This window comes from Thermobia domestica, chromosome 3 (assembly GCF_964235325.1).
Source record: "Thermobia domestica chromosome 3, izTheDome1.hap1.1, whole genome shotgun sequence".
NCBI classification, from domain to species: domain Eukaryota; kingdom Metazoa; phylum Arthropoda; class Insecta; order Zygentoma; family Lepismatidae; genus Thermobia; species Thermobia domestica.
Genome location: NC_137456.1, coordinates 8,298,720 through 8,311,762, shown reverse-complemented (window position 1 = coordinate 8,311,762; position 13,043 = coordinate 8,298,720). Strand labels below are relative to the sequence as shown.

At 33.9% G+C, this 13,043-nt stretch overlaps 1 protein-coding gene across 1 annotated transcript in view; it reads left to right on the top strand.

Moving 5' to 3' along the window:
* LOC145681360 (gamma-aminobutyric acid receptor subunit beta-like) overlaps positions 1 to 13,043 on the top strand; it is a 61,047-nt gene that overhangs the window by 4,034 nt on the left and 43,970 nt on the right. Inside the window, exons 3-4 of the mRNA XM_081753015.1 lie at positions 2,016 to 2,083; positions 8,458 to 8,662. Coding sequence (XP_081609141.1) covers positions 2,016 to 2,083; positions 8,458 to 8,662 — 273 coding nt within the window. The remainder of the gene's footprint in view (positions 1 to 2,015; positions 2,084 to 8,457; positions 8,663 to 13,043) is intronic.

Sequence of the window (13,043 nt, the reverse complement as noted above, 5' to 3'; positions counted from 1 at the left end):
AAGCTCGACCATCTATTGTCCAAAAATACCAAACTGCACCTAGCAGTTCCAGTATGTCTTTCAATCGTTGTTAAAAGTTTCTTTGATTTTAATGTTTTGTAAACATGTTTTGCCAAGGATGAGAATTTCAATGGCCGTACCTTCATTGTGGACGTGGATAATACAAAATTTAGTGTGCATCATCTTTGGTCAGTATTCACTGCTGACTTAACAACATTTAAGATTGCCATTGGTCACACACTTCACTTGCGTCTGCGTTCATGTGCTTATTTTCACCAACTCTCAAGGCGTTATTAGAAGTATGTATAATATGCTGAGTAAAGAAGCTCAAGTACAAAACATTCTTGTCTGAAATTCCATCAGTCAAAACACCAAGGATGTGCCTCTGTGGCTATTCAATGCCCAGACATGTTGGCATCTAGGGAGATGAAAACGACGAGTAGTAACGAAGCAGGCATTATATGTATATCTTACGCTGGAGTACTCAATATCTCGTTGTCCGTTGTCCGCAGAGAGAGCTTTCATTGGTAAGTGGAGTCTACGGAGGCCAAGAAAACAATCTTTATTGTAAACATCTTTTGGACAATTGGAAATGGACATTGCATACTACTCGCCATGATAAGTAATCCTATGCTGAATGGTTAAGGAATACTCATCTCAGACTTTCCTATGTGTTGCGAGACATTATTTGTAGTATGAATACTGTTGTCCGCTGAATATTCGGAATATTTTTGCAGAATGTTCAAAGTGTTCAGAACTGACTGATCCTATAATCAAAGCTTCTTTTTGGGAAATAAACTTGTTCTTAGTGGAGAGTATTCTTGGTTTTATTGGTGAGATCCAAATAGCGAATATTCTCTAAAGAATTTCTTTGAGTTTATATATCGTATAAATATTCTCATTTTTGACTTATTACTCTTGCTACATATTTTATATTCTATTATATGTCTCACTGATCTTTGTTTCAACAATATTATATATTATTTGTACACTATATATACACTTTTTAACTCACTATGTTAATTTACACTTTAAAGAAGCCATTTTATAGAAAACTTTAAGCAAATACATGGCTATCCTTTTCAATTTGGTTAGTAGTGTTTCTGTTCCTATATTATACTTTCTATAGTGATTATATTAACACATTGGTTTCAATATTAATCCAAACGGCAACGCAATGAATAGGAAAGTATGTACTAACATGCTGGAGGTCTTGGCGCGGTTCCTGTGAGATACAGGTTCATGTTTGTTCTAACTTGATAAACGACCAAGCGTTTCAAATATACCTTTAAGTATTTGATAAGTAAGTATGGCCGATTTTGTTTCCCTCACATTCCATTCTCTAATTGCTGAATAGTAACTGATGGTGCATCACCTTTATACTACCCACAAAACTAAATCGTTGTTTCTCAAACAAAGTACGTACTTTAGAACATTAAATAGAATTCTATTATCTAATAAATCTAGCCTAAGTATAAAACTACATAAATATAAAAGTAGTCCAAATTTAAGAAAAACTTAACTGTCTGTTTTCCTAAGTAAGAGTTTTTTAAATGAAGAAAATGCCGGAATTATCTTTCTACGAAGTAATAAGTAGAGTTGTCTTTACCAATGAACCACTAGTTCGTGTAAGGGGAAAGTTTTCATCGCATTGACATTTGAGAATGAAACTTCTAGTTTAACACCTCATGATTATGCATGGCGCTAAGCGAGACAGTGATGATGATAGTGATAATGTGTGCTATGCAGAAGTGAATTAAGTGGAAGGAAACGGGAGATCCCCTAAACACAAACGCTCGGTGTTTGTCCACTACAAGAATCACATGATACGAGCTGGGGAAGAATCAAGGAACCGGAGATGAACGATCTCTTAGTGGACCACGTAGCTCCCATACGCATCGACATTTGAACAAACTGGAAACAGTGCTCCATTTTACGTACTTGATTTCGTAAATATTGTCTCTGTAAACACATTAATGTTCAAAAACCTAATTTTGTTCTGTCTTTATTTATAGTTGTCCCTGCTTCAATATGGTTAGAGATGACTATTCTTAGAGATCCCATTATCAAAGAAACAGAACAGGTAGGTAAACATTTTACTAACAATTTGCATACAGGTTTAATTAAATACATGTATATAGAAGCAGAATGTTAATATTAGCCTGTTATCATAGATTACTATGCTTCAGTGACACTTGGTCTGATACGAAATCTAACACGGTGTAGTGTAGAACCCCATGCCAATGTTAGTTATTCGGATAATTCATATTTCCTGATTTATTGTCATCTAGTAATATTAATTGATTAATATAATTTATTTGTTGTTAAGAAACAAGGATAAAAAAGCGAACATTATTGTTTGAAGTACTTCACCTGCTGACCAATCCACAAATTAAACTTCGGTGTTAAGGGGTAAAAATATTGATCGTTGTATTGTTACTTGGTACTTTTTGGAAAAATATTTTTAGATTGAAAATGAACTAGAGTTTCAAGAAATATAATTAAGTTAAGCGATTACATTGTACACTTTTACTGAGGTTATTGTTTGATGTTTGACTTTAAATTGCCTATGTCTTTAAGTGGAGGATTTCTTTTCCTCATTTATGATTACCCGATTGTGGTTCACTATAAGCACATCTACTCTTTCTCCTTCTTTATCAGTTTATTAGCTGTTGCATAATATCGGTTTAAAATATTTTCTTCCTTAAATGTTTGACAGAAAACCTTAATATTGTCTAAAAATAATTGGAAGTTTGTGTTAAATTTACAATGACAATTTATTAGTTCAAATTTCCGTAAGATAATTTGTACTTCAAGGCAGACAGTTCAATTAGTTATAAATTGCATTATGATTGAAATTTTAATAATTTTATTTTTATTTACTAGTGCTCCTTTTGCGTTTGCAAAATATATTTTTCACCTGTGTGGTTATTAGTTACTGATTATTCCAAGCGTTCCATGTTAATTAACTTTCTATTTTTGTACACGGCTTTTGAATTCTTTGAATTCTTACTTGGAATGCTTCTCTTTTGTCTGGCAAGTCTTTTACTTCATTCATCACGCTATTGCTGCTCATGACATTAATCTGAAATACTGTTATTTTAGTTTCTTTTAATAACCTTAATCATTCATGTCGTTGTACAAGAATCCTCTAAATTTAAATTTGTATTTGTTTGTCGTTCGTTTAGAAGTCAATTCTTGTGATGATCGGTCACACATTTTGTAGGTTGCACATTCTTAATTGTTTTTAGAGTTTCACTGTCCTTTTTTGCTTTAAGCAAGGGATGCATACTTTGCGTTTGTCTTTGTTCACACATGTATCCTTTTCATTTCCAGAATGAAAATAGAATTGTTCTTCTTCCATGCCACGTTTATTTACCCATCATAAGCATTTCACTACTGTTGTTGCATGGGTCTCGTATAGGTAATATATGCTTCCGTTTTGCAACAGCCTTTGTCTTACTTTTGACGTAACTTTCACAATAACATTACATCTTGTATATGTTTTCGGTCCTGTCCTAAATCTTAGTTTTATTTCATTTTTGTTCCTGCCATTTTCCCCTTTTCAAAAGTATGTTCTACCAACTTATAAATCATGTCCTAAATAGGAACACTGTGTAGAAATATATTAATAGGAGTTGTTTCTTGCTTTTGGATGTTTCCATTACTACTTCTTCATTAGTTTTCTTATTATTAACGGACTTACTCCAAGTTTTCATCTGCAGCTATTTCGATTTTTGTATGTTCATTGCTTTCCAAAGATGTGACCCTGGTCTATCCTCATTTCAGGTTAATTATAGAGCAATATTTCCTATATACCTCTACATTTCCTCATTGTTTTTTTCTTTCATCCAAATGTTGGACTTTTGTTTGATAATTACTTTCTCTACTGCTTAAGTGCTCGTACTTCCTTGTGCTTATTTCTAGTATCCAGTAAATACTGCTGAATACGATGATCTACTCTCTGTAATTTTTTCCCTTTCTACTTTTAGTTGTACTATTTCCAACTTCCATATTTCGTTTTTCTTTTTCAGGCTTCCATTTTCTTGTCGCAACTGTTGATTAATTCTTTCGGTTATTTTGTTAACTCTTTTTTTAAAATATATTTTTCGTATTAATTGTGCTTGCCTTGCTTGCATAACTGTATTGTTCACAACTCAAGTGCAAATTCATCAGCCTTTGTAAGATCATTTCTTATGCCTATCCTAAACCTTTTTCTTCTTCATTTTTGTTTCCAGATCATCTCCAGTATATAAATAATCACAATCATTCATTTTGAAATTTGCTTTACTTTTGGAAGCGTCTTCTCTCATTCTCTTCCAGTTTTGTTCCTGATTACGGAGGACCATAACTTTCTTTTCCGTATCGTGTCCTCTTCCGTCTCAAATTTTTCCTGAAATTGTTTTGAAGTGTTTACCTTCTAATTTACTGTTTTCGCTTGTTCATGTTGTATTTTTTCAAACACGTCAATATATGAAACGCCGGAAAATTCGGCATTTATCTATATTTGTCTTTTAGATTAGCTGCCATAAATTCAGAGGGAATACCTACTCTTCAAATCAAGAAAGTTATATTTCCTATGTTCTATGTGGATTCATAAAGTACTTCATAGATACGCGACCCACGCAATCTTAGACACAAGATATATGGCATATCTTCTTAATCACTCTCAGAAAGGTGCCAAATTCTATTTTGGACTACTTTTGAAGGATTGTTAGAATGATCCTACAACATCAAATTTTGAAGCATTTTCTACTAATGGATTGTAACTTGATATATATTTGTTTGTAGTATTTGAGAAATATGTTTTTGGTAGTTATGTGTTTTTTACACGGAACTGTCAAAAGTGGTATATCTACACTATGTGATCAAAAGTATCCGGACGCCACCTACTGCCAAGTATTCAATATCAGCGACCTCAGTAGTCATTAGATATCGTGAGAAAGCAAAATAGGGCGCTACGCGGAATTCAGGTCTTCGAACGTGGTTAGGGTGTCACTTGTGTCAGAAGTCTGCACTCGAGATTTACACACTTCTAAACATACCTAGGTCCAGTGTGTCTGATGTGATAGTGAAGTGGAAATGTGAAGGGACACGTACAGCACAAAAGCGTACGGGCCGGCCTCGTCTGTTGACTGACAAAGACCGCCGACTGTTGAAGAGAGACGTAAAGTGTAATAGGCAGACATCTATCCAGACCACCTCACAGGAATTCCAAACTGCATCAGGATCCACTCCAAGTAATATGACAGTTAGACGTGAGGTGAGAAAACTTGGATTTCATGTTCGAGCGGCTGCTCATAAGCCACACATCAGACAAGTAAATGCCAAACGACGTCTTGCTCGATGTAAGGAGCGTAAACGTTGGACGATTGAACAGTGGAAAAATATTGTGTGGAGTGACGAATCACGGTACACAATGTGGCAATCCGATGACAGGGTTTGGGTATGGCGATTGCCAGGTGAACGTTATCTGTCAGCGTGTGTAGTGCTAATAGTAAAATTCGGAGGTGGTGGTGTTATGGTGTGTTTTTCTTGGAGGGGGCTTGCACCCCTTGTTGTTTTGCGTGACACTCTCACAGCGCCGGCCTATATCGATGTTTTAAGCACCTTTTTGCGTCCCACTATTGAACAGCAATGCGGGGATGGCTATTACACCTTTCAACACCATCGAGCACCTGTTCAAACTGGAGTGGTTACACGCCATAACATCCCTGTAATGGACTGGTCTGCACAGACTCCTGACTTGAATCTTATAGAACACCTTTGGGACGTTTTGGAACTCCGACTTCGTGCCAGGCTTCACCGATCTACATCGATACCTCTTCTTAGTTCAGCACTCCGTGAAGAATGGGTTGCCATTCCCCAAGAAACCTTCCAGCACCTGATATAAAGTATGCCAGTGAGAGTGGAAGCTGTCATCAAGGATAAGGTGAGCCAACACCATATTGAATTCCAGCATTACCGATGGAGGGCGACACGAACTTGTAAGTCATTTTCAGCCAGGTTTCCGGATACTTTTGACCACATATTGTATACTTGCGTTGTTTTGAACTTGCTGGACATATTGTTTGTATGCGAATATTGTGGTACACGCTTGGCTACTATTATACTGTATACTATATTTAGTACAGTTGTGCAATCTGTTATATTTTACTATAATGTATCGTTTTGTCCTGACTCTTTTATATTTCGTAATTCCTCTATTAAAATGTAAGAGAAAAGTAAGTTAATTGTGGAGCTGTGTATTTTGTACACTTATAGAAAAAGTTTGCAAATAATGATTGAAATTGATTTAATTTTCGTATACTAAAGTATTTATTTTACCTTTATTGATATTTATTTATGATTTGGTGTATATAATTATATTTTTCTCTTTGATAGATAATATAAAACAAACAGTAAAGAATTCATAGATGGAATATTATAAAGCTCGAGAAGGTACGCGTTGCATCATTTTACACTAAAGGGCAGATAGATAGGTATAGTTATGTAAATATAGCAGAATATTACTACATCTGATGTAAGCTATATATCTTATATTTACTGACATTTACATGTTTTGTATGTGTAATTACACTTTGCATTTCATTGTATTTATTGTAATAGTATATAATGTAACACAAAACTAAATGTTTCGTGAGAACGTGTGCGTTGTAAGAAGTACACTGAATCTCGAGAATTTAATGTCAAAGCACATTACTTGCTACGGTGTGAAGAAGCATGTCTGGACCATTCATCCATTATTGTATTACATGGGGATGGATTGCCTTGTAGAACAGATAAAGACTGGCGCAAAACTAATAGTGACATATGCAAATTACAGCGGAAAAACAGTGTTTGCTTTACTTTCTGCCCCAGTGCCATCCCGAAAGGATATTTATACTTTTATGCTTATAAATATATTGTATAAAATTAAAAAGTTAGAAAAATTAAAAACAATACAGAATTGAACCATAATAACGCAGCTGAAACTCTAAGTAACAATATAGAATTCAGAAAAATTACGCACGCAGAAAAACTTGAGATCAAATATATCGTCAGCACGCTAAACACGTAGGTAGGTAACAGAACAAAGAAGTTTTAGCAATGCATTTCGTGCCTTTCCATTGCTCAATTAATTACAAAAAGAATCCAGCACAAAAGGAAAATATATAAAAATTTATTTGTTTAACTCGTCCATATTTATATTATGAAACAGGGTGAAACTAGTTAGAGATCATTCTTCACTAGTGGTTCCATTTTGACGAATTGCGAAGTTTGTCCAATTAGAAACGTATCAAACAAAGATTTGATTAGTGGATTCTTTAAATAAACTTGAACCCGTTATGCAAACAAATGTAAACAAATTGCTTTCTAATTGAGCAAGCTACCCAACTAGTCAAAATAGAACCAGTAGTAAAGAACGATCTTTTACTAGTTTCATTCTGTTTCTGAAGTTTCCTTGAAAGAAATTGCATATCATATGCAAGGTCTTGAAACATTCTATGCTAGACACGTTTTATTTCCTCTACCTTTGCTTTCGTTCAAGATATCCATTTAAAAAATTCGACTCATCATCTACTCCGATGTCTCAACTTAGCGCTATCCTCTATGGATGCTTCTCACATGTATTAAATGCGGTTCCATACTGATCTTATTCCTACATTGATTTCATTCCTAAATCCTCTCAATTCCTCTAAGTCACCGATTATCTCCTTATCTTTGTTGCCCTTTTTGACTAACTTCCTGAGGCTTTAGTACCAAAATAACAGTACCCTTAGATAAGGCTTGACAGGTACTTGCTGTTACATCTGTTTGTCAACCTCTACCATCTGAGGCCCTTGCCAAAGTAACCATGAGTAAACTCCTTTAGTTTCTTTCGAGTTGAACAACTTTCAAAACATCGACATTTTTAAAATAATAATTGATCCTCAACATCATAGGAGTAATACGTTTTAATATTCATCACGTCTGACGTTTAAATACAATGTGTAATTCAGAGTTTAGATTTGGCAATTTAGAATGACATATGAAGGGTGAATCAACGAGTGCTTTGCAATTATTACACACATATATGTTTAACTTTAATTTTAAAAAAATATAATTTAAAAATATTTCTCTGCATTCCAAATAACATGTGTTAATTAGCAAGTAGCTTACAATATACTGCGTAGAAGTTATAAAAGATATATATGGGGTCGTTGGTCTCATTTCATAGGTACCCTGCGGCATGAAGGCAGTAGAAAAGTGATTGGGCATGTTCGGTTTAACCATTCAATAACTCGTTTGAAGAGTAGGTCTTAAATTTAGATTCCACTAACATAAACATAAATTTTTGCATATTTGATAGCTGTAGATCGTACTGGTCTTGGCATGCCTTAAATTTTCTGAATTTCAGGGATTTATTATTAAATCAGGATGCACCAAAAATAGATAAACCAAACATTCAACTTAATATCCTTTTCTCTACTACAGCAAATAATGTTGAATACTTTGATTGGGTTCTATTGGGTGGATCCTCGAATTCACGGAAAACCGAACTCAACTATCTTCATCTCTAGTGAAGTGAAAAGACGGATGTGGTTGCCTCAGATAACATTTGTGCCCATGAGGTCTTTGAGCATCATTAAAGGAACCACAGACATCAGAACTCTTCTTCTGTTTGGAGATGTGAAAGAAAGTACCTTGGTCTACAGGATGAAGTAATTACGATTTTCTAATACATATACATATTAAAATAATATAGAATTATTTTTATCATTGTCTGACATTTTTGCATTATGCATTGTAAAATTTGAAGTAAAATTGAATCTGCTTTGTGTTGAAGTCCATTATTATTAACTCAGATGATGAATAACACTAACTCAATGGTTATTACTTGTGCAGCAACTCAGGCCCGTGCTGGCCCACCGGGACACCGGGACGTGTCCCGGTGCGCCCTCCGAAACATCATAGTATAAATAAAGGTACAAGTTTTTAGCAATAAATTCTTACAGTTTTATTGGTAAAGAACCTGTGAAAGGTTCAGTGCTCCCTTTAAATTAGGCGCCCTTGCGAGTCCACATCAAAGATGAACGATTTTATTTACTCTTCTGTACACCACAGTTCTGTACAATAAATACATACAGTTACTATTGGTAAAGAACCCGTGAAAGGTACAGTGCGCCTTTTACATAAGGCGCCCTACGAAACATCATATTATAGATAAGTGGTTTTAGTTATCCAGTGTACCAGCTTTATATAATAAATTCAAATAGTGATTGTTAATAAAGAAGCTGTGAAGAATATAAGGCGCCCTTTACATGAGATGTCCTCCGAAATATCAGATTTTTTAAAATTTTATTTTCCTGTATTTCAGATTTGTATTATAAATTCATACAGTTGCTATTGGCAGAGAACAGGTAAAGAGTACAAAAATATTATAAAGTTATGTAGCTATAAAACGAAACAACGCAATACATCAAGAATAGTTCGGATAGTCAAACGTACGATGCATTCATGAAATACTACACTGACACTAGCCTCTAATTTACGATTTTTACGGCACTGAAGGTTTCACAGTCTTAATATACATCCATATATCCGAGCATATTGATTGTTCCTGTGTGTTTTAAATCAGTGTTCGGATAATTAGTACCTATTGTAATTCTAAAATATAGCTACTTATATATTAATTTCCGTAAAATGTGGTCTTCCTGTCACCACGTCCAGCGTCCTCAGGTTGTGGATCGAGAAGAAGGTCTCTGGGATATAGAGGTTAGCTGAGAATATACTGAATAAGCAGTCGCGAACAGACAAGGGGTGATTCTCCAGCTTGGGAATTTGGTGTGGGGCTAACAATTCATCCTGTAAAAAAAGAATTGTTCAGATATATTTGCAGAATCCTCGGATCAGAACTAATAACTTGGCACGAACTCAGCAAAGTAAAATCGACATGAGAATTGGAACATGGAAGATAAGAAGTCTCTATAGGGCAGGCGCGTTAAAATGTGTAACGAATGAGTTTAGAAATAGAAGATGGACCTAGTGGGATATCAGGAAGTTAGATTAGTAGCAAATGGAGGAGTCAAGTAGGGAAATTTTACGTTCTTTTACGGGGAACGAATTAAATTTACCAACTAGGATCAGGGCTTTTCATTCACAAACGAATACGTAACATCAGCAATTACATGGGTTGAATTTGTTAATGGTAGATTTTCTTTTACTTCTCTTAAGGGTCAGTGGTGAAATATTATTGTTTTAAATGTACCATACATGCCCAACAGAAAATAATTATGACAATAAAAAAGTTTTTACGAAAGAATAGAACGAGTATTTGATCATCTCCTGCAATACCATATGAAAATTCTGTTAGGCGGTTTCAATGCGAAGGTAGGACGAAAGTTTTCTATTCCCTTCTGATACATGTGCATTATACACAATCACTTAAGTATGTGCATCATTTTATCTATACATAGTCAATCAAAGGAATATATTTTATGTTATATATAATCAAGATTGATTTCTTTGTTTCTCTCTCCTTGTATAGTTTAACATGTCTTCAGCATTGTCGCTTGTTTATTTTAGTGTTTATTTTATATGTAATAAGTTTCATTTTCACTTTTCATGTTTTATTTTCTTTGTATTGTTCTGTATGTCTGTAGCTCTTTAATGTTGCCTAAGTGTGTGTGTATCCTTCTTATTCTCCTTGTAAAAAAAAGAAAAAGAAAAGAAAAAACTATTATGAGATCCGATTGTAAAAAAAAGAAAAAGAAAAGAAAAAACTATTATGAAATCCGGTTGTAAAAAAATATATAAATGGTTGAGTGGAAGCAAAGGTTATGCCTTAACTCCGCCATTTTAAATAAGAAATAAAATAAATAAATAAATAAAATTTCACTGTCATCTGACGGAAAACTTCCAAAACTTTTAGAACAAAGAAACGCGATTTTTGAAAGCTAAAATTAATTAACTTGAAGATAATAGTAAAAAATAAAAATATTCCGGACATCTATAAATGCATCAACGGACTTTAAAAAGGCTATCAATTTCGTGCTTATATATTAAAGAACGCTAAAGGAACAGTTCTCACTGATCAGAATAGCATCTTAAATAGATGGAAAGATTTCTTTGACGATTTGCTTAGCACATAGCCAAAAATTAATGTGCGTGGAGAAAGTGAAATGCATACAGCATAACCGTATATTCCAGAACCTAACCGGACGAAAATAGAAATCGCTATTTAAAAATTAAAGAAACAAACATCGCCGGGTGTAGACGAAATTCTGGTTGACTTAATTTTAGCTGGGGGGGGGGGTAGTTTGTAGAGTACGATACACAAACTCATTCTCCTTATATGTAACAAGGAGGAATTACCACAAGAGTGAAAAGAATCAATCATTGTTTCAGTTCAGAAGAAAAGCAACAAAACTGATGTAATGATTATTGAAGCATTTCTCTTTTGTCAACATCCAATAAATTTTCTAACACATTCTATTAGCAAGATTGACTCCATACACAGATGAAATTATTGGAGATTATCAGAGCGGATGTAAGTAAAATCGATCAACTATCGACCAGATATATACTATTCAACTAATACTTGAAAAGAAATGGGAATACAATATTCTGGCACATCAATTATTGACTTTAGACTAGGGCAGGAGGGAAACATTGTACAACATGCTTACAGAACTTACAATACCGAAAAAGGTGGATTAATTAAGATATGTTTAAATGAATCCGAAAGTAAGGTTCGAGTAGAGAAATTCTTGTTCACGAGCTTTGACGTTGAGAATGGCCTGAAAGAAGGAGATGCGTTGTCGCCATTATTATTTAACATTGTTCTGGAGAACACTATAAGGAAAATCAAAGACAGGAATCAGGTCCTAGAGCTGAATTGTATTTACCAGGTTATGGCGTATACTTATGATGTAAATTTAATAGGGTATGATAGAACAATAGAAAGGAATGCAGAAACCTTACTTAAAACTTGCAGAGATATGGGCTTAAAAGTAAATGAAGAAAACTAAATAAATGGAAGTTTGTCGTGATCGTAATACTGCACTTTATGGATGCGCTAAAATACTAAATATTTTCTTTCGACAAAGAGGATACTTTCAAATATCTAGAATCATTATTAACAGACCAAAACCATAATCACAAAAAATTTGATGGCAACTGAAAGCAGAGATTTCGTGTTATTATTCAGTTAAAATATTTTGTTGTCGCGAATTCTGTTGAGGAATTTGTAGCTTAAAATATAAAACGATAATCATGCCTGTTGTGCTGTATGGGTGCGAAACATTGTCACTGACTCTGAGGGAAAATCACAGACTGATAGTATGTGAAAAAAGTTTCTTAAACCAATATTCGAACTCCAAGAGGAACGGGAATGGGGATTGGCGGAAACTCCATAACGATGACCTGCATAATTTTATACCGTTTACAAAAAACATTGTTAGGGTCACCAAGTCTAGGAGGCACAAATTAGCTATTTACGTTAATACTAAAACAAATTTGGTGATGATTTTGATATAGAAAGGCATCCATACTTTCTTTCAAAGTATATATATATATATATATATATATATATATATATATATATATATATATATATATATATATATATATATATATATATATATATATATATATATATATATATATATATATATATTCCCGTTTGTATGGGCGCTCTTTTAGTAGACTTGTCCACCGCCCTCATTAGTATCCCAGCACGGCCCTGCAGCAACTCATGTCTATTATTATTTATTTTTTTTATTTTAGTTCAAGCACAACACAACAGGCTCTAGGCCCAATTATTGTGTTGTCTTTGACAACGAAATACATAATAATACAAAACAGTAAGATATACAAATAATTAAAAGAAATACACATTACAAAATAGACAATTTAAAAATACACATTCATATTGTCTTTAGCACATGTGCTCTTTATATGCCGTTTCCAAAACATGCCTGTTTAATTGTTCTTTTGTACACACTTTCCGACATGCTAAATATATCAATATTGAAGTCTTTTTGGACTTCATTGTGGAAAATGCTTATCCTCCATATAGA